Below are 25,439 nucleotides of genomic sequence, written 5' to 3' on the forward strand. Positions count from 1 at the left end.
CCCACTGTTAATTACTGCACAGTATGCAGTATGTATTAAAGATATGATACAATTCTTAGATAAATGGTGTGGTGGTAATTCAACATTCCTAGGAAGTTATTGTCCACTCTGTGCTATGAAGGGATATATCCTGAAACGTCGACTATATATTTTGTATCTTGTTTTAAGGCAGTGTTATTGAATGTCTGGTTGTTGTTAGTGTAGGCTTTCGCGACCAGAATCATAATTCATTTTGGGACAGATCGCATACAATTTGTAGTATACTCTCCTCCATCCGAACAGCCAAAATATAAGTGTTTAACAGCCAAAATATGTTTATAAGTAAATAAATGTTAAGTTTCAACGCATTGTGGTTGAACGTGCGACCATGAACACAATGCATGTGTTATACTGCATTTCTATGGTCCCACACATCGAGTGAGATCGCAATAATTGGGTGCCACCCTTCCACCTGCGGTGACCAGCGTGGTAAAGTATGTCCAAATAACCCGCTAGGCCAGGGGGGGCTCATCGAGCCGTGCATTGCAATAATGTACAGTAGTTCTAGATGTGAAGCTTTCGTGACTGCAAGGATTCATACTCTTAGGTTTTTTCGGTAAAGTCACGTAGGGAAAATAATAATAATAAAATAATAAATGTAGTTATTTTTTATTCTTTTTCCTACGTGACTTTACCGAAAAAACCTAACAGAATGTACAGTAGCTTTGACAGTAATGTTGTTAGTGTTGGTTAAGTGTTAATAGAATGGCATGGTTACCACCATCACGCTTATGGCACGTGTACAATGAGCACACGTGTGTGCATGCGTGTTGTTAAGGGCACTTGCTCCAAGTCTGTTAAAGGCTTTTCACACATCTTACAATGAAACTTGCGAGTTCGTTTTTCCCTCACTTTGCCACTTAAATGTTCACAATTCCGTCGAAATTTACGTCAAAGGAAAGAGATCCCCCACCCTCCCCTCCAAGTGGCCCCATCCACACGAGGGGGGTAATGCACCGCTGCTTGGCGGCGGCGTTGTCACCTCCAAACTTTCCACATCAACAACACCACAAAAAAACAAAACCACGTTTTTAAAAAAAAATCCCCGGGACGTGTCACACGTTAAATATCTTTCTTTCTTTTCTTACTCATTAAACCGAACCCAACCCAGCGCTTTAAATCTACCGAGCGGCGGATGTGTGGGGGTGACGTCGCCTCGCCGTGTTTACAAACAGCGCGGCCATGTCCGTGTTTATCCACCGTCTCTTCCCGCGCTTTCACCACCGACTTGCCTGCCTACCCCGCTCAACCACCACGCCGCTCACTTGAACATCAACAACCCGATTGCTAGCGGCGGTTATGATGGTGGTGGTGGCGTAAAAAAGCTGTGAGAAACGCCGCCACACAGGCGATAAGAGACAGACAGACACAGCAACACGTGGTGGCGCAGAGCGTTCAGGCATTGTGGGGTAGCTCCGCGGCCATGTTACACGGGCCGGGCCCCACGCCGGCGGAACGCGCAATGCGGAGTACGAATCCAGATTTACGGATCCGGAGCCGCGGTAGTTGAGCGCTCCCCCCTCCCTGCCTCCCTCCGCCACGCTTTGGAGTGGCGGGGCGGAGTGGGTGGGGGGAGGTCCCCGCGTGCTGCGATCCGCTCCGGAGTTGGGAGCTCCAGCGCCGCGTTTTTCCGGCCACCACCCACCCACCCCCCGGGTGTCGCCGCACACAAACGGTCCGAGACGTTTTGGGGCCTTGCAGCTCCTGGAGTCGACCTCCAGCCGCCTCGGTGGGGCGAGTCCAAGAGAGTTGACCCCCACGGGCTCGAGAAGTCGACCTGCAGCGCTAAAGGCGATCTGCAGACCCGGAGAGGGACAACAGGGAGGGGGGGAACCTGCAGCGCGAGCTTCGAACTACAGTCAACCTCCCACCCATCATCAACCTCTTCGAGCGATCCTCTAGCGTCAAACCTCCACCTTCGGTGCTTGAATCACAACCACCAAGATCTGGAGTTGACCGCAAGGTGTGTGGAGTCAGCCTTCGTCCAGCAATAACAGTCAACCGCACTCAACACTATAGTCGACCTAGCATCAACTTACAGTCAACCTTCATACAGCATCAACCTATAGGCTCGGCCTATATTCAGCTTCGGACATCTACAACCTCCACATTCAACTCCTCGACTCCACCACCCCTGCAGAAGCTGATCCCACCCAACAAACCTCCAGCATCGAACGACTGCTGCTTGCTGCCCCTCCACGTTCAAGCACAGGCGGTGGTGTTGGTGGTGGGAGACGGAACACGCGGCCGCCTCGTGGAGGGGGGGTAGAGAGCCATGGCTGCACTGGACGCCCAAGAGCTGATGGACCGAGGTGCTCTCGCCCTGCTCGCCCTACGCTCGGCACCCTGCAGCCCGGCCCGTGCCTCGCCCTGGGGCGAGCAGGCTGACCTGGGTGACGACCACCACCACCAGCCCCTGGAGCCTCCGCTTGCCCGGCTCGAAGGTCGCGGCGTGGACTACGTGGTGCGAAAGCGGATGGTGACGGTGGGGAGAGACTCGAGCCAGGGTGCCGTGGACGTGGACATGGGCAGGTCGAGCTTCATCTCGAGGGCGCACCTGGAGATCGCACTCGAAGGGTCACACTTCATGCTGAGCTGCCTGGGCAAGAACGGCGTGTTCGTGGACGGCGTGTTCCAGCGACGGGGCGCGTCGGCCCTGCGCCTGCCCAAGACGTGAGATGTCTAACGCACCATCACTCAGCTACTACTACTAGTACTACTACCCATCATATACCACTTAACGCGATCACTTTAGCTTCTTTTCTGGACATTGTGGCTCATCGGAGTCATTCTGATGCGTCTACTACCTCCTAATGCTCATACCTCCTTAAACATTAGCAACTATTCTTAACCGCCAACTACTTGTGCCACACCTAAACCTTTACCACATATGCCTACATCCTAAACCCCTTAAAAATAATCCTACATACCCCGACAGTATTACTCCGTAAACCTCCCTGTTTACCTCCTACCCAGTTTCACCGAGTCTCTGAATGTATGTGTCCACACCCCTTCCTCCTCACCAACAACAAGGAGCAGCAGCAACCCACGTGTTTGTTGTGAACACTAAAGTGAAAGTTCCTCTTTGTTGCTGGCGGATAGTAGGAGTCACTAGTGTTGAGACTGCAGATTTAGAGGAGTGTCACCTTTTCTCTTGATTAAGTTATCTGCCCTTCCTCCCAACCCCACCCCCAACTCTTCACAACATCACAACAACCACCCCCCCCCCCTCCATTTCTGGGGTTCTTGAGCCGGAATTGTGTTTGGGGTTTCTGATCAAGAAGGCCAGGAGATGGCAGCACCTGCCATGGGAGTGGTGGTTGTCCACAGATAATTCAATAGATTGGCTCTTAGCCCTGTGGATTAAAGCAATCTGTGGGTCATCTCCGGACTTGAGCCCGTGTTTACATGCCAATAGTACATTGAATTGGCCGACATCAGGATTCCGGACCCTCCTTAAATGTATGCGTGAGACTCGTTGAGTATTGTGAGTTGCATTCCAGGGTAAAGGGCATTATAAATCGATACTGTGCTGCCCTGAAGCAGTGTTTAGCAGTGAGTTTTCGTTTGTGTCAGGGAGGTTTGTGAGGGAAAGTGAGTGGCTCGTTTTTGTTGTTGTCTTTTTGGAATTGGTGTTTGCGTTTTGGTGGGGATTTTGAGCTTTTTTTTAAGTTGTGATTTCTGTGGGCTCTTGGCTACTATTTATTTTTAGTCGTGGCTTTGGGTGTTGGTTTTTTTGAAGTTATTGTTGGGTGGCTTTTGAAACAGGCGCCGAGTGATAAGCTCCACAAATCGCTTGGTGGAGTGGTGCTTTGGTTCTTCTACATTGTTTTTGCATAAAGTTTAAGGACAAGTGAAGAAAGTTTTCCACATTTCATTTTTTACGTGGTTTAAGATTTTACAAATATTTGTCTGGAATTTTAGATTTCCTCTGATGGTGTTTGTGATTTCTTGGGGTTTTTACTTAATGACTCAATTGATTTACATTTTCACCTGTCGATAAATACACAATTGTTTTGTTTATTCGTTATGTGGCTGTGACATATTTTTTTTTGCGAGCTTGGAAATTTACAGCATGGTTAAATTGCTTTTGGGAGTGTAGGTGGTAATTTTTTTCTTTGCTCTTTCACTTTTTTATGTTGTTCGAGTGAGGAAGTGAGTGATTATTTTGGGAAAAGGGTGGCCTTTTTTAAATGAGTGTTATGTGTGGGTTTTGAAATGCTTTGAGAGTGTTTTTCTTTTCATCTAGTGTTTGTAGTATTGTAATTGTTATATATTTGTTTTAGCACGTTTAAAGTGTTGCCAATGTATGTTGTTTTCCATTGGATGGTGATTGAGAGTTGAGGTGAAGATTTAACATTTGTTTGTAGTGGATCGGTTTTGAATGAGGTGGAACAGTGTCAGAATAGAACCCGAAGACTTGAGTACCAGCCATGGCTAACATCAGTGACAGGTGATATCTGAACCGATTCTGGGCTGCCACCATGGGAACGAATGGTCAAACGACTTCCAACATTGGATTAACAAAGGGATGTAAATTATTATAATTATTAGTTATTTGCATGTAAAAGTTGCGTGATTGTTTTGATGGGTATTTTGTCGATGGTATGGGGTACATTTTGGAAATGCATATTTTTTGGTTGCTTTTGTTTGACCATGTTTAAGTGCTGCGAGTTATAATATTCAAATGGTTTTTGAATTAGGATACATGTATTGCCATTTTGGATCATTCTGGTTATTGCATTGCTTCCTTTTTAGATTGTGGTGTTTAGTTTTAATTTTAGATACTTTGAATTTTTTTTTTTACAATTTTGCAATGTTTTTTTCTGAAACTTTTCTTGGAAAGTTTAGAGAACTTCATCTGCCGTTCTATTTATGGGTAGGATCTGAGTTGTTGCTTTTTTGTGGCCCGTCTTTCTCCCAGACAATGCACCGATTAAAGTGCGTGTGTCTCAATCATGGTTATACATTTAAATTTTAGTCAGGTTTGAATTGTCCCTTTATCACTCCATATTTGAGAAAATTCGTTCGCCATTGGGGGACATCAACAGTGATTGTCCTGTGGTGTAACTGGGACTTGCCATAGGAATGTGGAATTTCCATGACTGACTCAAGAGCCATCATCTGAGATTAATCTTGGTCCACGCTTGTTTAAACAAATGCTAACTTTTCGTTTCAGAATTGCGATTTATTTTCTCTTGAAAATCTTGGTTTATATGTTTAAGTTGTACTCGTTTGATCGTTTTGATTGTTCAACCTTCATTAAAAATTTTGGTTAAAAGATGTAGTACTTTTTTCTTGTTGAATAATTATTTGGCATTTGAAATGTGCTGAATTTTTTGGAAAAGGTGACTTTCTAAAGAATGTTTTTGCTTGGGATATTTTTTTAATACTGTATTTTATCAGCGCACATTTTCATTTAGCTATATAGACATCAAATAGTTTATAATTTTAAAAAGTCTGCAAAAAAGGTGGGAAAATAGCTAGCACTATTGCAGGAAAATGGAATATTGTGCCATTTCTTTTTGTGCCCATACATTTCACATATGAACGGTTACGTACTCTTTAATGAATAAAGGTATGGACTGCAGGGAAAATATATTTAGTGGGTATAGATATATGTACAATACTCTGCAATTAATGCGTGGAAGATTCTCCCAGAATGTTTGCTATGGATAGACGCCTCTGCTGAGCTGGGAGTAATTTTCCCCGAGCCAAAATTGTCAGGAAGTCGACACCTGACACAAGCGTCAAGAAAATAATGAAATTATAAAAGCAACATAAATTATCCCTGCAGGGATGTCGGTGCATGCTGTGCATTGCAATCATTGAATTGCATTCGTTGCTAAATTATTTTAAAATAAAATGGATCTGACATTGCATTTCGTGTTTTGCAAGGCTAACGTGCACATGGTGTGCCATTGTGTTCTGCGGGTCGCCATGATGGTTGGTCTGTGATGTGTATCGTGTTTGAAGGCTGTGTATTATTTAACGCGAGTACTGTGGCTGGCTTAAGGCACCAGCAGTTAATGCTTTACTGAATGGTAATTACCTCTATCTATGTTTTCCTAATGCATATATACATTTAAACAAATTTCCCCTATATATGCTTACACCCATATCTGTGTGAATAAAATATAAACATTAGATTATCCTTGCAAGATTGTTGATGTCTGCATCGAGGTTATTTCAAGACTGTTATCCATCGTTAATGAATTGAAAATACTTATTTAAATCACGTGTAGTTGGAGGATTAGAATTCTAAAAATGTTTTTGGGATTGCTTGCGTAATAATACATTGTTTTAGGTGTATCGAGGCAACATTGCCATTCATTGAACTACAGTTATTGGAGAGTTGGGAATGTTTATGTTCATCGATAGACCTCACGATCTTGATTAAGTTAATGGTGTGTTTGGCCACATTCTCCATCACCTTGGAGTTCAGTTGTGCCATATCTTAGAAGCCAAGCATGCATCATCCTGGCTAGCATCTGGATGGGAGACTGTCAGTCAGGGAAAGGTCAGTTTTATGTAGGTTCTGTTTCTTGCATAATTAGAGATCTCTCAAGACCCATCCTGGTCTTAGAAACATTTGAGTACTGGGACTATACCCAACTTCTTCGGAGGCTCTGAGTGAAATTAGAAAATTCCACATTCCCCTGGCAGGGATCATCGTTTCAATATGATATCTGACAACCCTCCAAGGAGAGAATGCATCCGAGGGTGCAACCATTGCCAAGATGAAGCGATGAGATGAGTTAATGTGCAGGAGTGAGATGGATGGTAGCAGCACTGCTATCCCACTTGTAGCATTGAGGGAAGGTGACAGAGTGGGGAGGTGTTCATCAGTAGATAAACAATGTCAGATTATGACGACGACGACCATCTACAGTGCTATTTTAGTGCACCAGAGAGAAGTTGGGCTGAGTGGGCTCCTTAACAGGATTTTAAAATGTGCATCCTCAACAATTGTGAGTCGAGCATCCTCTCAGCATCTCGGGGCCAGATTTTCATGAACAGAATGAGCATAAAAACAATAATTGTTCCATCCACAATGTGACCCAGTAAAATAACCAATTGGACAAATTCCGCACATCTGGCTTAATTATAATTATTTAAGGGTTTCCTTGTTGCTTATTGAATTTTTGTTTACGTCAGATAGTGTTTTCTACATACATGTTGACCAATGCTTTATGTTTTGTGAGCTCTTCAAGAGCCCAACTTCATTCAAGTGTAATACTAACTTGAATTGTAAACAGCCTTGACATAAACCATAAGAGGCCTTTCCACACCTGGTGTTTGCGTCCCATGCACATTAGCATACCCTGTGTTTTGGTAAAGGCTTTTAGCGATGGTGGAACAATACTTTGACTATGGGAAGGCAGGGGGTGTGTGTCACACTTTTCTCCCCAGTGTGGAATGAGTTGCTAAGAAAACAGTTTCCAGTGAACTGTTGTTGTTGAACATCGCAGTACCAGCCTTATGGGGGTGGCATTGCATCTATGGCTCTTGACCACGTTTATTTACGTTTACAAGTGCGTTCTGGTGCAGGAATCCTGTGCTATCTATGCAAAGCCGCGCTTGCTTGCTGAAGGCAAGCTGTCACATGTAGCTTGTGCAGTAACGTGTGTTGTTTCTCACTGCCCTTCGAGGGGGATTGGCTGTGCAGTTGGTCACTCGTAGTGATGATTTGCTTTCGGCGTTCTCAGAATTGTACGGCTTTGCTTGTGGCTCAGGGGAGCCCAAGCTAATTGATTTGAGTACCTTCCTACGATACACTGCTGTTGTAAATGTTAGAGTCCACTCATACGCCAGACACTTATATAACCTCTGTTTTCATTACGGAGGTTATTTAAGTGGGAGGGGGGGTGGACTCGGTCCCATTTGCTGCGTTGCCACTCATTGAAACTGGTTTGGAAAGGGGTTGCCTCAATTCAGCCGGTTTGGTGTTGCTGCACGAAAACAAGGAGGTGCACGTGGGCTGTTTGAACGGGTGTGCAGCTGCGGATATCTCGGGACAGTCCTGCATCGGTGGTGCCAGGTTTATCCAGAAATGTCAATAAACAGCAAGTGCAGGAAACGTAAGCGTTAAAGAGGTCGGCCAAACATCAACGTTAAAGAGGTCGGCCATGATTCTGCTCGTCGTGTAAGTGTGGAGGAGTTGTTTTGAGGAAGACGAAGCTTTTGTACGGCCGTGAATCTCACAGGATGTTTTAAAGGTTACTTTTGTACTTGCGGACTGCGATGCCACTTCTTGAAGGGAAGCTCAACCAAAGGGAAATGAAACACGTGCTGTAGCTCTCGTTACTATACACCTAGGATGTGTGTCTTCGTCTGTCCAGCACACGTTTACAACTTTGTGAATTAGAAAGTAAACTTTCAAGTTGTGGGCATCCGTGCCATTATGGCACTCGAGTGTCATCACTTGGATGTGCCTCTGATGCATATTAATGTCACATCAATGCAGGCTAATTTTAATGTATTTTAACCAAGTAAACGTTATACCCTTGTATGGTAATGAATGTGAAACCCTAATGGTGTGGAACAATCACGTGTGTGTTTTGTTAGTATTTTTTTTTACGTTACTGTTACATTCACAGTAGAGAGTAAAAGAGTGGCTCTCTTTCTTGAACAATTACTGGTTTCAGAAAGCTCACTGACAATCATCTCTCAACTTTGCTTTTGTGTTTTGTATATGAGAGGTGGTTAAGAGGTACTTTTCATAATTTTTATATTATTAATATTGACTTCCCAAAATGAGCTCGCCTGATAATATCCCAACTTGAATTGAAATAATTACTAATGCAGATTTTACCTTATTTTGTTCAAATAGGAAGTTCGGAAAGTTTATGTAGGGGTAGGTTTATTGCACTCGAGCAGTGACTCACTGGTGTTGAAATAAGGCCTTGGATGAAAAAAAAAGTAGTTGGTCTGGCTTTATTACAGTCAAATGCATCACCACCATGTGTGTGTGTTGATATTCCAAAGTCTTCTGAGAAACGTGGCAAAAAAACACACTTATGCAGCGAAAGTATAATGTTACATGCATACTCCTAGATATAGATAGTTGTTTACCAAGGTGAGCGTGTATATGATATTCGTAGTGAACATGACTGTCGTTGGTCTTCTACGATTAATGAGTTGACATGCCTTCTGGGGGTTATGGACAAGTCTGCTAAGTGAATTATTTCCTCCACATTACTTACTAGGATGTTTGCCTTGCACCTGACACAGCCCTGCTATAGATTGTTCTGCTAAAGTTACTATTGTGTCATCCTACACTTGTTACTGTTTGCTTGTGAAGCACCAACCAGGAAAAGAGGTCTTCATTCCGCGTTCTTATTTCCCATTTCACAGGTTATTTGCATGTGTCCCGGTTGTATCAGTAACCACGTGTTAAACTTTGTCTCTGCTAGCAGCTCTTGAGTTTTCTTTCATCCAAAAGTTACATGTGCCAAAGAATAAAACGTTTAAGCGACCAGCCGGATGAATCACTCTTAAACATTCACAGCTGTAGTGAACATTAAGACACTCGGTGAAGTCTTGTGTGCCCATAGACTTTTCTATCTCCGCTTCACGCAACACTCTTAAAAAAGATTAACATTTGCATACATTACTTCACCAATACAAAGTCTCAAGAATCTTTGGATTGGCAGGATGAGGGCTATCATGCGAAACCTGCTCATGCAGGGTTTGGATAGTTTTGAGTAGCTTGTTTATGCAATTGAAATCTGGTGTGGGTCACCAAATGATCGTAATCTGCAACACTGCTGTTTATGTTTTCACATTTCTCTCTTTGTCCAATGTTTGCCATGTTTCGCAACAAATCATTTCTTAACGACCTGTTTAGGGACGAAGTGACCTGTCATTCAGTCACTGTCAGTGTTGGGAAATATCTGAAACAATATGATACATACCAATGCGATATGGCAAGGCAGCAAACCTGGAGTGTGGTACTTTTTAGCAATGTGCATTATTATGATTGCAATAAAACCCCAACCGCCTTGTTTTTACCCCAACCGCCAAACAGCCTTGCTCAATGATGCATTTATGTGCACGATTATACCACCCGCTCTCATTGCTTCGATGAATTGTCACGATTCAGTGTTAACATAGATTAAAGAAATACTAAATCTTGACTTAAAGCTTTCGTGACTGCAGGAATTCATACTCTTTGGGTCTTTCGGTAAAGTCACATAGATAGGTTCAAAATTATAAAATAAAAAAATCACGACATTTCGATCGCAACACAAGAAATCATCTTCAGGTGAAAAAATACAGCAGGCGGACTGCTGAGGCAAGAAGAAATGCCTCAGCAGTCCGCCTGCTGTATTTTTTCACCTGAAGACGATTGCTTGTGTTGCGATCGAAACGTCGTGATTTTTTTTATTATTTTTCTATCTACGTGACCTTACCGAAAGATCCAAAGAGTATGAAGAAATACTGATTATTGAATCATTCTTTTCGTGTAAGGTTTTTATTTTTCATGTTGTGTCTATACAGTTTTTTTCCACTCCCTTAACTGTGATATTACATGATAATTTATTTTGCATAAATCGTAAATTATTGATTCTCTATTCCATGTATCATGAGAATAAGAATTATATACACAGCCTTGTAATGATAATTCCTCATAAATCACTGAGTGACTAAAAACCTTGACACAGGTTTTTGCAGTTGTGCGGTTTACTTCTCTGATGTGTTTTTTGGATGATGGGTTCGTGCCAAATAACACGTGGTGCAACCCGAAAACTAATCGGAAACACCACAAACTAGTTTTGTGAGGAGGGCATTGAGTGATTGCTGGGGCATCTCATCACCTCCGCCTGCAAAATGCAAAGCCCTGAATTGACATTGATGCGCCCCTTATTTTGGGTTGCAGGTGTGTCCTTCGGTTTCCGAGCACAACCATCCGGCTGCGCTTCACCTCGTTGGTGTGGGAGACCAAGTCCCCAGAAGGCGTGAGCCTCGGTGGAGTTGGCGCCGGCGGCGCTGGCGTTGGAGACCGGCGCTCCCCGTCGCCCCCGCTACAGCCCCTGCATCCGGACATGTCCCCGCTCAAGCTGCACATCCCCGAACCCGGCCTGGACGTGCCGAGCCCCATGCCCTCACCCACGCACACAATCAGGTCCGCGGATACCTCGTACGCTTTGGTTCTTGCTTACGGCTCGGCTCAAGCTTGACTCTGACTTTGCTCTGACTCCAGTTGGCTGGCTCAAAGCCACGCTGAGCTTGAGCAAACTCTTGAGCACGGTACCAGTCATGCTCAGGATCTGCATAAGCCAAGCCATGACTGAGCCGCTCGTACGTGACTGGAAGCAACTGAGCCGGCTCGAGAGTGAGTTGAGCCGGCTCGAGAGTGTGCTGAGCCGGCTCGAGCGTGAGCTGAGCCGGTTCGAGCGTGAGCTGAGCCGGTTCGAGCGTGAGCTGAGCCGGTTCGAGCGTGAGCTGAGCCGGTTCGAGCGTGAGCTGAGCCGGTTCGAGCGTGAGCTGAGCCGGTTCGAGCGTGAGCTGAGCCGGTTCGAGCGTGAGCTGAGCCGGTTCGAGCGTGAGCTGAGCCGGTTCGAGCGTGAGCTGAGCCGGTTCGAGCGTGAGCTGAGCCGGTTCGAGCGTGAGCTGAGCCGGTTCGAGCGTGAGCTGAGCCGGTTCGAGCGTGAGCTGAGCCGGTTCGAGCGTGAGCTGAGCCGGTTCGAGCGTGAGCTGAGCCGGTTCGAGCGTGAGCTGAGCCGGTTCGAGCGTGAGCTGAGCCGGTTCGAGCGTGAGCTGAGCCGGTTCGAGCGTGAGCTGAGCCGGCTTGAGCGTGGGTCAAGCCGGAGCTGAGCCGTGACTAAGAATACAGCTTTTGTAGAGTCTTAGTTCTTCTTGGTATTTTTTGCCAACTCGTGTGGGGGTTTCTTCGCTTGGCCCCCTTTCTCCACTCATTCATGTCCTAGCCATGTGAGTGTATTCTTTCAGAGATGCCTCGTAGTCTTAGATGTCGCAGCTGAAACAAGAGACAGGCATTCCCTTCAACTTATACAGCTAACAATATCACCATAGCTAGCTTGACATGAAAGGGGAACACAACAAAAAAAACATGGCTTCTCAATATTGCTAATACAAGGCTACTCTATATGAAGAAACATGTTACCTACCAACATAAACACTGAGACCAGACTGAAACCATCTCAGCCCGATCACCAATGACTTCACACAAATAAACCCGTCACATTAGATGTGGTTATGCACTTAATTTGGCTCAATTCCAGGGCTAAGAATACGGAAAAAAAATGGGATTGCCTGTCAGTTGCATAACGGATGGGAAAGTGCCATCCTCTACTGTGTGAACGGTCGTCGCTTGAAGGGATCTCTGAGTTGGCACTGATATCTGCTTCGGTGGGCCATTCTCTAACGAAGGAATACGCTGCCATGTGAGAGAACCCAAATGGATACTTTGCCTCATGACATAATTGGGGGAAAAGGATGTTTGAAAAAAAAAAGAAGTTGACAAGCGGCGTCGCGTAGTGTGTAGACCGGGCTAACACAGGGCCATTGTGCGCGTGCCTGTGTGTTTGGGAGACAGCGCGGCCAACTCGTGCCCGGCCAGCCCTCGCGGGGCGGGCATGTCGGGCATGTTGGGCTGCCGCAACGCCCGCCTCACGCTCGCCGATCTACACTTGGCGGCGGAGTTTGCTCAGAACGCTGCCGAGAAAGAGGCGGAGCCCCTAGTGATCGTGGCCGAGACAAACTTGAATCCCAACCCACCGCCCGCCCCTACCGGGGAGGAGAACCGGCCCAAAGTGCAGGTAACGGCAGCGCACCCCCGACATCGGCAGCGCACCCCCGACATCGTTCAGCGTGCCCTTCGCCACAATGTGGGGGGGGTGGGGAAAGACTGTCGTGCTGGCTGTCCGTGGTGCTCTCGTTTCAAATAATGTCCGTTTTACAACGGACACTTGAACTTTGGTAGTTGATTACACTAACTGCTGGACTCTGGAAGGAATTGGACTTCAGGCTGTGTAAATTGTCCCATTGGCTATGTGTGATGACCAGTGGTTCCCATCCTTTCTGGTCTCTGCCCTCGACATTTTCTCACAGACTGCCATGCACCACTGACTTATTTTTGATAATGAAAACAACTCTAAAAGCTCAGTAAAATAATAGAAAGCTATAAAAAATATTGACTTGCCTTTTATTGATGAATATTAATAAGATGGCTGATGCTGATATTCGTGCAATGGCCAGTAAAATGAAAAAGATCATATTATCTGCCACGGTTCTGTGGATCCCTTTCCATGGCCCTGTGGTCCGCAGACCACCAGTTGGGAATTGTTGCAGTCGACTATACAGCCAAATGTTATCTTTATTTCTGTGTTCATTACCGACCTTTCATGAACATTAGTAGGAAGTACCCGGTTTGTCTTCTCTTAAACAACATAACATGTACATACACAAATACTAAGCTATTATAAAAAAAATCCTGGCGTTTAATTTGTCCATTTGTCCGCCAACAAAATTACAAGAGCCTTAGAGAAGGCCTGAATCAAAAAGTTATAGAAAGTGGGGGTAAATATTTGATCATAAAGGTTTCCAAAAATTGTTGACCCCTCCAAAAATGTTTTACCCACCATCCAATTTGTATTTTGTAAGCATATATACCTTACATACAATAGAGTCAGTAGTATCTAGTGATTCTACAGTAGTATATACTGACTTTACAGTAGTATCTACTGACTTTAGTAGTATCTACTGACTATAGTATCTACTGACTATAGTAGTATCTACTGACTCTATAGTCGTATCTACTGACACTACAGTAGTATCTACTGACTACAGTAGTATCTACTGACTACAGTAGTATCTACTGACTCTATAGTAGCATCTGCTGACTCTACAGTAATATCTAAGGATTCTACAGATTATACTGACTAGTAGTATCTACTGAATGTAGTAGCATCTACTGACTGCAGTAGTATCTACTGGCTCTACAGTAGTAACTACTGACTACAGTAGTATCTACCGACTATAGTAGTATCTACCGAATCTATAGCAGATATCTACTGACTCGATAGCAGTATCTACTGACTATAGTAGTAACTGCACACATTGGGGTGGGGGAGGGACATCACGCTGTTCAGGATTTACCTCCGCGTATGCTTCTGCAGCAGTAACTGTGCTTGATTGTTTTGATTTTTGGCATTTTTAACACGAAGAACCTTCCTCTCCGTCTCGGCAAGCTTGTTTGCGTTGCTAGGTGCAACTGCAAGTCGGCGTTCCGCGCATGCGCAGATGCGTGCTTTGGCGCACGTGCTCAAAGTTATCATTACGATCAGAGGACATTGTTACAAAGTGTTATTTTCTTAGTTTAGATTGGACCAAGGGCAAAAACAAAGAGCAAGTGTTCATTAGGAAGCTTAGTTTGTTGTATTTGTGTACTTTGTTGAAACGTTACAAGGATGGGAAAAAAACTTTTATAGGTAAGATAATATTTTTATTTAGTTTCCTGCCCAATTGTTGGCAACACACTGCGCTGTGAGCCCAACGAACCGAGTTTGATTCTCAACCACGGCTAACATCCGTGGCGAGTGGTCACTGAACTGGTCCTGGGTGGTTCCCTTGGCTAATCTATACTGACCAGTAGAGTGAAGTATGATCATTCAATCCCCCATAACTGACACATAATGGATAGGCCTTCATCCAACAATGAATTGATTGATTAAGGGCCGTAATTTTTTCTCTCACATGAATGCTGTGTTCAATCTCTTCAACATTGCGCTCCTGTTAATCGTCAAAGCCTTAATTATTTAATATATTCAATTATTAATGTCCTCATTGTCAAGACTGTCAATTGGCATGATTAATTTCATTATCAGCTCCATCATCTGCATCATTAACCTAAAGAAAAAATAATTGAACATTATCCATGGCGGGAAACAGTATTTGTATTGTTGTTCACATTGTCACATTATCTTTGCCTTGCGCAAGCCTGTCAGATTGCTCTGTGTTTTTATGTGAGTGTATGTACCTTACTTGTGCGCGCGTGTGCGTCTTAGACTGCACATCTTGCCTTTGAGCAGGACGAGAGCAAGCCCCCCTACTCGTACGCGCAGCTCATCGTACAGGCCATCACGTCGGCGGCCAGCAAGCAGCTCACGCTCAGCGGCATCTACGCCTACATCAGCAAACACTACCCGTACTACCGCGCCTCCGACAAGGGCTGGCAGGCACGACGGAACGCGCACCCCGCGGCTGCTTTAGCTTTTACCGCTCGCTTGCGTTATATATCGCGAACGGCCATTCACGAGGTTTACATCTCGACTCTTAAGAGGAAGGGATGTGGCGATGGCATTTAGCGTTAGTCAGGCCACTAATGCTGAGATATCCTAGGCTATTGCCAAAAAGGAAATCAATTTTTAAATTTCATAGCATGATCGTCTCAGTTCATTTTCCAATGACGATATAAACATTTTTTATTGAATTAGATTTTTGTGCTTAATTCACCAAACCCAGCTCTGAGGACTAAATTATGATGCTTGTCTTTTGGGTACTAGTTTTTGATTTTTATCACTGCGCAACTTTCTGGGAATGGCCAAATTAGTGTAACAAACTAGTCTTGAAGTATATACTGACTTGATTATCAAGAGTAAGCCCTCGTGTGCATATCGGTGCAATTTTTACCTTTTATCAATTTATCCGCAACTAATTTGAAAAATAAAAACATCTTTATAACAAGCATTTACCCAGACCTCAATTTCAGAGCCGTTACTTATCTAATTTGCCTGTTGCACGCTTAAATAATTAATGCTGAATGAGACGTTGTTCAAAGAAGCCTAAGCGGGATCCGCAAGCGCTCGGCTCTCCCTCACCCTTTTTTCTTCCAACAGAACTCGATCCGCCACAACCTGTCGCTGAACCGCTACTTCGTGAAGGTGCCTCGCTCGCAGGAGGACCCGGGCAAGGGCTCCTTCTGGCGCATCGACCCGGCGTCGGAGGGGAAGCTGGCGGAACAGGCGTACCGCAAGCGGCGCGCCCGTGGTGTTCCCTGCTTCCGGGCGCCCTTTGGCCTGCTCTCGTCACGGTGCGTGGCCTTCGACCCCAGCCTTCCGATCCTTTATTCTTCTTCATCGTCGTGTTTTACTGTAACGTTCTTTATAATCTGGAGATGAATCTAAGTGTCAGCATCCATGAAGTTGGCAATTATTTACTCTTGACGGCATACTCGCCACCGCCTTGGCTGTCGAATGCAGAAAAGTGAACCACATAAAACAGGGCCCTTGCCAGCACCTCACCATGTCACCCATGGCCGCCATCACTGCAATGTGGCCAATATGGCAAATTGGGTTGCAGGTAGTGCATGGTGACCACATGATATCTCCTGCATAAAAGAGACCTGTGTTGAAACTGGCTCTCTTCTGCTTCTAATTAAGGTTCATCGATCGATGCAATTCATTAGTGTCGTAATGGATTGGCTAATATGCAAAATGTATTGAGCAGAAAAATTCAAGTCCTAATAATATGCATTCGAGTCTTTCTCTTAGATTTTTAAGTACATCCCAGCCCCATTACCCCTATTGGGATTGCTCGGCATGCTGACTACTAGAATACTTTCTCCTTTGAAAACGAATTTCTTTAGAACTGATTTTTGTGTTTAGTTTGTTGTCCTCCCGCCCCTCCGATTAGTATGGTTGGTTACATACGGTGGCGAAAAAGTTCAACAAACATACTCGGAAAGACAAAAGTCTAGATTGAGTGATGAGACCTGCATGTCGGTGTGTGTGGGGAGTGATGGTGCAGCGGTTAGCGCACTGCTGTATGAACCCGGACACCCGAGTTTGATCCCCAGTCACGGCCAACACCAGTGATGAATATCTGAACCGGTCCTGGGTCTCCCTATGTAAACTCAGCCTTAAATGAGTGCCTGGTGCAGTGTGTAAACATCGCCAATGGGGAGACGAAGGCGGTCGGCCGTGGTGCTGGCCACCCATCCCCTCGTGTGCCATGCCGGCCGACCTTCATAGGTGCTCACAAACAGCTCCTGCCCCAACAGTGTTAAGGCTACACGGGGGCTTTTTGTCTTTGTGTGAAATACAGGAGCGCGCCCCCATCGCCGACTCACCGTGGCTCTCTGGCCGGGGTGGAGACCCCGGACTGCTTGTCCCGTGAGGGGTCTCCCACCCCCGCTGAGCACGAGGGCGTCTCCACTCACCACCCAACCCTGCCCACCCTCTCGGATGCACGCTACACACAGAGCGCGCCCGGTGAGTGTCGTGCACAGCCCTTTGCTCTGTCTGCCGTGTTTCGTAAGTTGGGAGAGGTGGCGACGCACGGCTGTAATTTTGTGACTCTGAGACAGAGTTGGTGGATCACATGGTGTAGATGTAGCCAAGGGGTGCGTCAGAAATTCACCTGTGGGTACGATGGGGTGGATGTCTGCAGGGGGCAGTGCGAGCATGGAGGTTGCGAAAGGGCTTTCTCTGTTTTCTGCTTTTGGGTTTTCTCCAGGTTCATCTGGATTTATGCCACATGAAAAACATACTTCAAATGTTGGCTAAACATCCCAATATTTGCGTGTTTATACATGTTAATATACATTTTTTAAATAACATCTTATTTTTTTTATTTATATATATTAAGCTAAAAAAAATTTTAAATCGTCAGTGACGGTTCACAATGAAATTTATATTCACTGCAAAATATAATTTCTATTAAATAGTATTTTAAGACATGTTGGTTGCGGTATCAGGGCTCTCCCAAAGTTACATAAAGGGTTTCCTTTCTGCCCGTAAATGAGAGCACAGTGAATACTGTTCCTCGTGATTGTGTTGCTTGCGCGAAGGTGGATGCTCTGGTGCAGCGTTTGAACATAATATCTGGGGAGATTTAAAGCCAGCCATGACTGGCCTCCTTTAACATTCTTTCCCACAATAAATAGATGCTCCCTAACAATATGGCTAGACTTAAATTGTGTTGTCTTTTTTTGTCATTGGCAAAAGAAAATGTCAATTACTTCTTAAAATTGTGTTTTCAACATCGGCTTTGCTATAACGTGCGGAACATATTAAACGTTCACGCTAGATATGCAATAGTGTGCGATTGTTATCAATGCTAAAATAACGTAAGATAGAAGTCGATTAGCTTAATAATAGTATAGCCCACAGCTGATTGGCATACACGTGTATATGTATAGCGCTTTTGCCAATGCACTGGTGGATGAGAGCCTCTCCACACCTTGCAGGTCACGGAGGTTATATGTTCATACTTCACCATAGTAGTGTGGGTTGGTGAAGGTGTGGAGCATGCACATGGGAGTGTAGGAGTACAACACAACAATGGATTTTGCTGCACTGCTTTCTGCTGCCCACTATACAGCTATTTCATGATGCCTGAGACCAGCATACCAGCTACATGCATGTTGTGAATTGAATTGTCAAGCTTATAAGTGATCATGCGGGAATTCGATGTTACACTTGTTTGGTAACTGTCCTTGGCTAGTGGCAGATCTGTTGACACCATACCAAACAAATTGTGACCGCGACTTTTTTGTTGGCCTTGTTAGGCTCTCCCGTGAGCAGCAGCCAGCCCATCCTGGTGAGCTTGCAGCACCAGCTGCCAGCGCTCATCCCCACCAAGCCTGGCACGTTCACGCTGGCGCCAGGAGGCACCTATACCATAGCGACGGCGGCCCCGCCAGGCCGCGCCGGTCAGACACTGGTCACCAGCGCTGGCAACCCCACGCCCGTGGTGGTGCAGACGGTCACAGTTCTGCGGCCTGTGTCGTCGTTGGGCCCGCTTGAGATGCGGGGTGGCCTGCCGCAACAGATGCAGGTTCAGACGGCGCAGGCGCAGCTGCAGACGATGCAAACGGTGCAGATGCAGCCGGTGCAGGTTCAGGTGCAAACCGCGCAAGTGCAATCGGTGCAAGCGCAAGCAATGCAGGCGATGCAGGCCCTGCAGGCGGGTCAGGCCCGGCAGATACAGGCGGCGCCCGTGCAGGCGACGCAGGTCCAAGCCGTGCAACTGCAAGCGGTGCAGCTGCAGCTGCAAGCGCAGCCTCCGTCCATCACCACGTCGAGCCCGACGCTAGGTGAGTTTGTGCTAAAGGAGTTGTGATGTATGTCGACGATTGCTGCACTTGAAATGGCCTTTGTGTAAAAAAAAATTTAATGGCTTGTGTGGTCAAACCAGGTTCTGTGGGTTTTTTTTGCAGTTGGTGAACTCATTGAGCCCATGAAGACACGCTCTTGCCATCTGATGACTTGTTATTTTATAAGTTGGGTTAAATGTTTTGTTGCTCTGTTGTGTCAAACGTTCTTTAATAGAGTAATTATCCTATGTGCCACCAGATGGCGATGTTCATCATCATCATGATCCATGGGCAGATAGCCCATAGGTGTCCACTGCACATGTTTTGAAATTTTTCCACTTTCCTTTATCTTGTGCCAATATGTGATGGCAATGTTACAATTAGAATATAAACCGAAAAGAGTGCTGAATGAAATTCATGTGGGCAGGCGGTGGGTAGTGTACTAATTACATAATGAAATCCTACTGATTACGTTTCTCTCTCGTTTCAGCTGTAGCAAATCCATTGCAGCTTTTGGCTGCGCATGCGTCTGCCTCGGCTGCGCTTGGCACTAAACGTGCCGCCATCACGGAGAACGTGGGCCACAAAAACGTGTCGGCTGAAGAGCCTGTTCAAAAGAGGCTCTGCGCAGCGTTGGGGAAGGAAGAGTCGGAAGATGACGGTGATGTGAGCAGCGACGGTGAGGGTGCCCCGCTTGTAATTGCAACTGGACCCGACGCGACGCATCACAGCAATGGGGTGGATTAAAAACACATTGGCCACATCCTGTTGTGGCTTTCCTGCTGTTTTAGGTCGGGCTTTGGGGATGCCCGTGTTATTTTGTTCCCGAATACATTTTATTGGCCAGAATGTGGTCCCACCCTGCCAATAAGACCTACCACCGATGGAAGAAAAGATGTCACTGTTGTTGTCTCTGCAAGTTGAAGTAAATACATTTTGAGTCGCAAAAGAAAGAAGACAATGGAACACATGTTTGCTTATGGTCTTAAAGTCTCTCCCAGAACCATGAGGAAGTCAAGGAATGAGCTAAGTGTCAGAACTTAAAAGATTTATGCAATAAGAAAACATCAAGCAACGTCATATTCGTTCTGCCATCATTCGTGGCTGGCCAAGCAGCCAGAACTTTGGCCACGTCTTTAGAACCGGCAGTGGCTGTTACTGTCTGAAAAACTATAAACATTTCACCAAATACTGCTTTGGAATGGATAGGGATATTCCCTTCGTCTTAACCGCTCTTCTGTAAGGACACTGCTTTCTGCATTGTCACTGCTGGCCATGCCCGTGACATGATCACATACCCCACCCTAAAGGGGAGAGAAATACTACACGTTGGGTTTGCATGGAAAAAGATAAATATTAAACTAACTGTTGCTTATTATAATCCTGTTTTGCTCGGATCCCTACGTATTGCTGGCTTGGTATAAATAGGCATCTGTAAGATGATCTTTCTCCAGAAAAAATCAGGTGAGCGAAGTTAGTGTGAGATAATTTTGCAAACGTTTTGTGCAAGGGAGTGTATCTCGAGTCTAATGAGTACTGCCTTTGGTAACATAGTAACGTAAGTCCAAAGGATGCCGAACTTCAAGTGTCGGTTGAAATTGAGTGGCGGTGGTGTCATTTATAAATCACAGTCGTGCGTACTCTTCTCACGGTACCGTTATTAGCCTCTTTGGTTGCATTACTCTACAAACAAACTTTTGTCGGACATGTAGTAAAAAAATGTTTGTTGTTGCTGACAATGACTGGACTTAATCTCATAGTTTGTTTAAGTAAACCTGAATCGGGGGGCTACGTGCCCGACATGTTAAGCGAATTTTTTTTTTATCGGATATAGTGTGCGACTTTTGTCACTTGACCACAAGCATTTGTCCTTTACACTTTTCAAATATCAATTATCGTGCTGCAGCCGGAGATATTGTGCGCTGACAATTGCTATGTTTACTGTTGTGAATAAAAAGAGGCTAATGGTAAAGAAACACATACCGGTTAACTTAACACCTGTTTTTCATGGTTCGTACATTTCTACTGTATGGCTGAACGTGCATGCTTACAAAACGGATGTGCTTGCCTTTGGCACTAAAGCAAAGGATGTAGTTGTCAGCCCATTTCTAATTTTATTCGCCTATCTCTTGGTATTATTTTCTCTATCTACCTCCTTTTTATGTTTCTTAAAAGGTTTATTTCATTTTTTTATTCGTATTACGATGCTTCCCATGTCTACATATATACGGTAATTTTTGTTCTAATATCAATGCAGTATCACATGTTTATAGTGCGTGCAAATGAGAATTTAAATCATACTGACAATGGGCTGTGTGATGTGCGTAGATGGATTTTTTGGTCATTGGAACTAATTTGCATCGCTAATGAACCTTGAACAACAAGTAAATTGCTGCATTATGCTCATTAACCAGTGGTTGACATTTATGAACTGTACGATTGTTTTAGAGCCTTTAAAAAAAATTGTACTCTGTCCATATAATTTAAACAATCTGAAATACAGTAAAAGAAAAGTGAACATTTGTAACAGGTTTTGGCAGTGTTTTAATTCACCCTATTTTCCAGATGATTAAAGATTGCGCGCGTCTCGTGATACGTAAATACTTACAGCTAACCAAGTGTTGCTTTTCTATTTACGGGTGGGAGGTAATTTCAAATTGTTGGTGAAACAACAAAAAAACACATAACCACCTTTGCTGTAAGTCTTTTGGGGATTTGATGGCCAAAGCCAGGGTTAAAGTAAACATTAACATCAATCTAAAGTAACAAAAGACAAACATGCACTCATTCTATTAAGACGTGAGAAAGTATCTTGAAATTTACATTAAGCTGTGGAAGATTGATATAATCAGATATGCTACGTTTCGGGCATATATGTATACTGTGCAGGACATTTATGTAGATTAGTTTTTACTTTTTTTTTTTAAACAAGAGTTGTGTTTTCCATGGTGATATGGGCCAAATATTAAAACTAAGAACCAGAAGTTCTGCTTTTGGTTAAAGAACATTTACTTGGAACATTTGTTTTCTATTTCGAATTGTTGGAATCTTGGTTCTTCTAGTAACCAGCATTAAAATGCCAAATTGCAGTGCCCTGGTTTTTACTGTTTTTGAGCAACAAAGCCATCTTGCATGTGGTATTTCTGAAGAATGTTTTAATGAATAAAAAAATGTAAACAAAACAGCAGGGTCGGCGGGGGCTTCCTGTAGAAAGGCAGAAGAAACATGTTTTTCTAATTTATGTGAATCCTACATGCGCAATATTTGCTGCAAATCTTGTGGAGCAATGTTTGGTACACATGAAATGTATTTTTTGGAAATGTTATTGCGTGCCGTAAGTTGAAAATCTGTCCAGTACAAACCTAAATATCGTACTATATCATCAAATTGTGAATTTCACACCGCTTACCGGAAGCCATACATCATAGCTAAACGTTATTTGAGTAGGTTATGTAATGTTAATGAAAAACATTTAACTGAATTTTGTATTCAAGGCCCATGCTGTCAAAATTGATATATTTAGTTACATCATTGAGTGTTCAAACAGATATTTGTGGATAAATTATAAGAGATGTTGGGGATTCATATTTTAAAAAACATTGGCATCGCAAGTACACTACTAGATAATTGTAGAGCTTTAAAATAACAAAGCAAAATGCGTCTTGGGGTGCATCGACAATAGCTGCCATTGGTGACCAGTTCCCAACAAAGACTTTTAAGTGAACTTTGAATACACTTTTGGCAACTGTTCTCAGCATTTTATACTGAACTCGAAAATAACTTGTCACGCTTTTACGATGTGTGCATTCACATACATTTGTGTGGATATTAGTGACGTTCGCGGTATTGTGGGGTTTTTTTATACTGTGATAATCACATGCAGTGGAAAGCCAATAAACAAAATTGTGTACATAAATGCTACTAAGAGTCCACAAGTCTGAGGGGGGGTCCATACACTCAATAGGATATATTTTTAAATTGCCATTTGTAATGTTATGCTTTTGACTCGATCATGGGCTACATACGGAAATGTATTGTCTTTCCTCTGCCTTCATTGGGGTAACGAGTGTAATTCGGGATTTTAACAATTCACCCCTTTTTCCCTAATTCAGTTTAAAAAAAAATTGGTAGTCACTATGTGATTAAAAGAATTTATATTTTCCCCCATTGTGGTTCATGTATAATTTATAGTGGTAAAAAAAATGTGTGAAAGGTAATTAACTTTTAAACACCATCCGATGTATTTATTGTAATATCACTTGTATCCCTAAAGTGCATTGTGTCATTCACATTGTCATTCAAGAATTCATGAGTATATGAAAGGTATATAACCCGAATAATGCTTGCTGAACTTGAGGGGTTTTTTTACACTAAACACAGCCTCCACTTTAGATCATTTGCCTCAGTTGAACGAAGCATAAACACATTTGAATTGCATGCGCGTCAGTTGGCAGAATGTAATCCACACCGTTTGCGTGCCCATAACATCAATGTTGAGATTGGCTCAAAAGTTAGAATAAAATATTGTTTTGGTTTTGCAATCCATGGACATTTTTCTTTGGTGGCTGTACAAGGAAATTACATGCTTAGCATGACTATTAGTCTCGCTTTAGCATCAGCCAGACTATAGTTTACAGTTGATTGGCATTGTATTTAATATATTTCTATTTATAACTTTGCAAGGAATGCAATGTTAATTTCTTACCAACAATGGATAATAACAAAGTCTGTGATTATCCACACTTATAATTGATCTTCTAAATGGATCTATTGAGAACGACCGTTGAATTTCACAAAAAACGATACTCATTTTATTGATCCCAAATACATATTGCATCGGGTTGACCCCAATTGGGATTTTAACCTCATGCATTGATATGAACACTCAGTTGTGTAATAAAGGTGATTAAAACATAAAATTATCTGCCGCTGTCATAAGCCACACTCCAAATGTTTTAACTATTCAGCTTTTATTTTACATAATTTAATTCGCTGATAACTGAATGATTTTTTTTCTTATCAGAGGCAGTTGGTACATTTTTACAATAATTTTAATCACAATTTATAATATGTATCAACAATAGCCAGTTGGATATTTCATCCCAATGTTATTGTTTACATTCAAGAAGTTACTATGGTTACTCGTGTTAAACACGAAAACATTTGAATTGCAATTACGCTCGTGCAAATTGGCAGAGTATACACCGCCAATGTTTAGGACACAGTTGGCAGCATACATTTATGGTAAGCAACACAAAGCTGACGATTGTAAACTGTCTTGCAGTATTTTAATTAAAGGACACCCATTGGCAGCAGTTTATCTCGTTCACCGCCATGGAGTAACGCATGGCATTCTTGAGACAAGTGCTGTGGCATTGCATGTAACCTCATGCAACAAGCAGAACGTGCGCAGCCTTTCCCATATCGTGCATGAATGGGACAATCGCACCCGAAGACTGGAAAGGGCATTTGGGCACGTGGCTTTCGGAGATCTTTTGTGATGGACCAATCGGCAAATACGTTTTTATATTTCTTCAGAATGCATGCAATGTGCTTATTTCTCTATATTTATTTGTATACGTGTTGATTCGTGCATATGTATGCTTCGGTGTAAACTGCACCTGACCTGGCACAGGTTCCCTTGTGACGTCACCGTCGGTGGCGAAATGTATCTGTTGTTGTGTGGTGGTGGTTTGTGAACTGTGCTACAAACCCACCAACTTCAGTTTGATTTGCGGCCAAGGCTAACATCGGTAGCAATCGATATCTGAACCGGTGCTGGGCCTTGACTAGGTGTGGTGGGATGAACATCGGCAATGAAAAGACGAAGGCGGCTGCAAGCGTGGTGCTGGCCATACCACTACCTCGTACATAAGGTCGGCCTTTAACAGGTGGTCGCTAAAAGCACGCCTCGGAAGTCGAGGCTTCTACCATCTCTTAAAACGCGCCTCAGCCAATACGTGCTGCACATTTAAAATGTGGAATTGTCGTGCCAGTGAAAGTTTCATAGTCGCTGCATATTGTGGGTGCTTAGGGGGAATGTCTATTTTCCCGGCACTTTGAGCACGAACGTGACATCATCTGATAAAGTATGGTATGCTATTCTGTTTTTCTCAACACATGCCCTTTTTTATAATTTGTGATGCTTTTTTGTACCCCAAACCTAAAATTATACATTTGTACATTACATTAAAAAATATATAAACTCACTTAAACCTCTCATTGGATCATTTTTATTAGGTGCTTTTAGGAAAAACATACATTAAGTTACACACAATACACATTACTGTTGAAGTATTGTGTAATAATAGTTGATTAATGGTAAGTAGCAAAACAT

The 25,439-nt window shown here is 43.8% G+C and overlaps 1 protein-coding gene across 2 annotated transcripts; it reads left to right on the top strand.

Moving 5' to 3' along the window:
• Window positions 1-1,111: 1,111 nt before the first annotated feature.
• On the top strand, window positions 1,112-25,311 carry LOC144730358 (forkhead box protein K2-like). 2 transcript variants are annotated; one of them, XM_078611123.1, is made up of 8 exons: window positions 1,112-2,712; window positions 10,922-11,167; window positions 12,602-12,824; window positions 15,072-15,242; window positions 15,903-16,096; window positions 17,110-17,318; window positions 18,575-19,102; window positions 19,593-25,311. In XM_078611123.1, exons 1-8 carry the CDS (start codon window positions 2,315-2,317, stop codon window positions 19,847-19,849), a joined length of 2,226 nt encoding a protein of 741 aa, XP_078467249.1. In that variant the 5' UTR covers window positions 1,112-2,314; the 3' UTR covers window positions 19,850-25,311. The 2 variants fall into 2 exon arrangements, with proteins under 2 accessions (XP_078467249.1, XP_078467250.1); XM_078611124.1 differs by having other exon boundaries at window positions 1,560-2,712; window positions 17,110-17,276.
• The last annotated feature ends 128 nt before the right edge of the window (window positions 25,312-25,439 follow it).

The sequence above is a fragment of the Lampetra planeri genome, chromosome 35 (genome assembly GCF_965212315.1).
Source record: "Lampetra planeri chromosome 35, kcLamPlan1.2.h2, whole genome shotgun sequence".
Taxonomy (NCBI): domain Eukaryota; kingdom Metazoa; phylum Chordata; class Hyperoartia; order Petromyzontiformes; family Petromyzontidae; genus Lampetra; species Lampetra planeri.

Coding starts and splice junctions, on each gene's coding strand:
- LOC144730358 (XM_078611123.1), top strand. CDS start 2,315: ATGGCTGCACTGGACGCCCAAGAGCTGATGGACCGAGGTGCTCTCGCC. Junction 2,713..10,921: donor GCCCTGCGCCTGCCCAAGAC/GTGAGATGTCTA, acceptor TTTGGGTTGCAG/GTGTGTCCTTCGGTTTCCGA. Junction 19,103..19,592: donor CACGTCGAGCCCGACGCTAG/GTGAGTTTGTGC, acceptor CTCTCGTTTCAG/CTGTAGCAAATCCATTGCAG.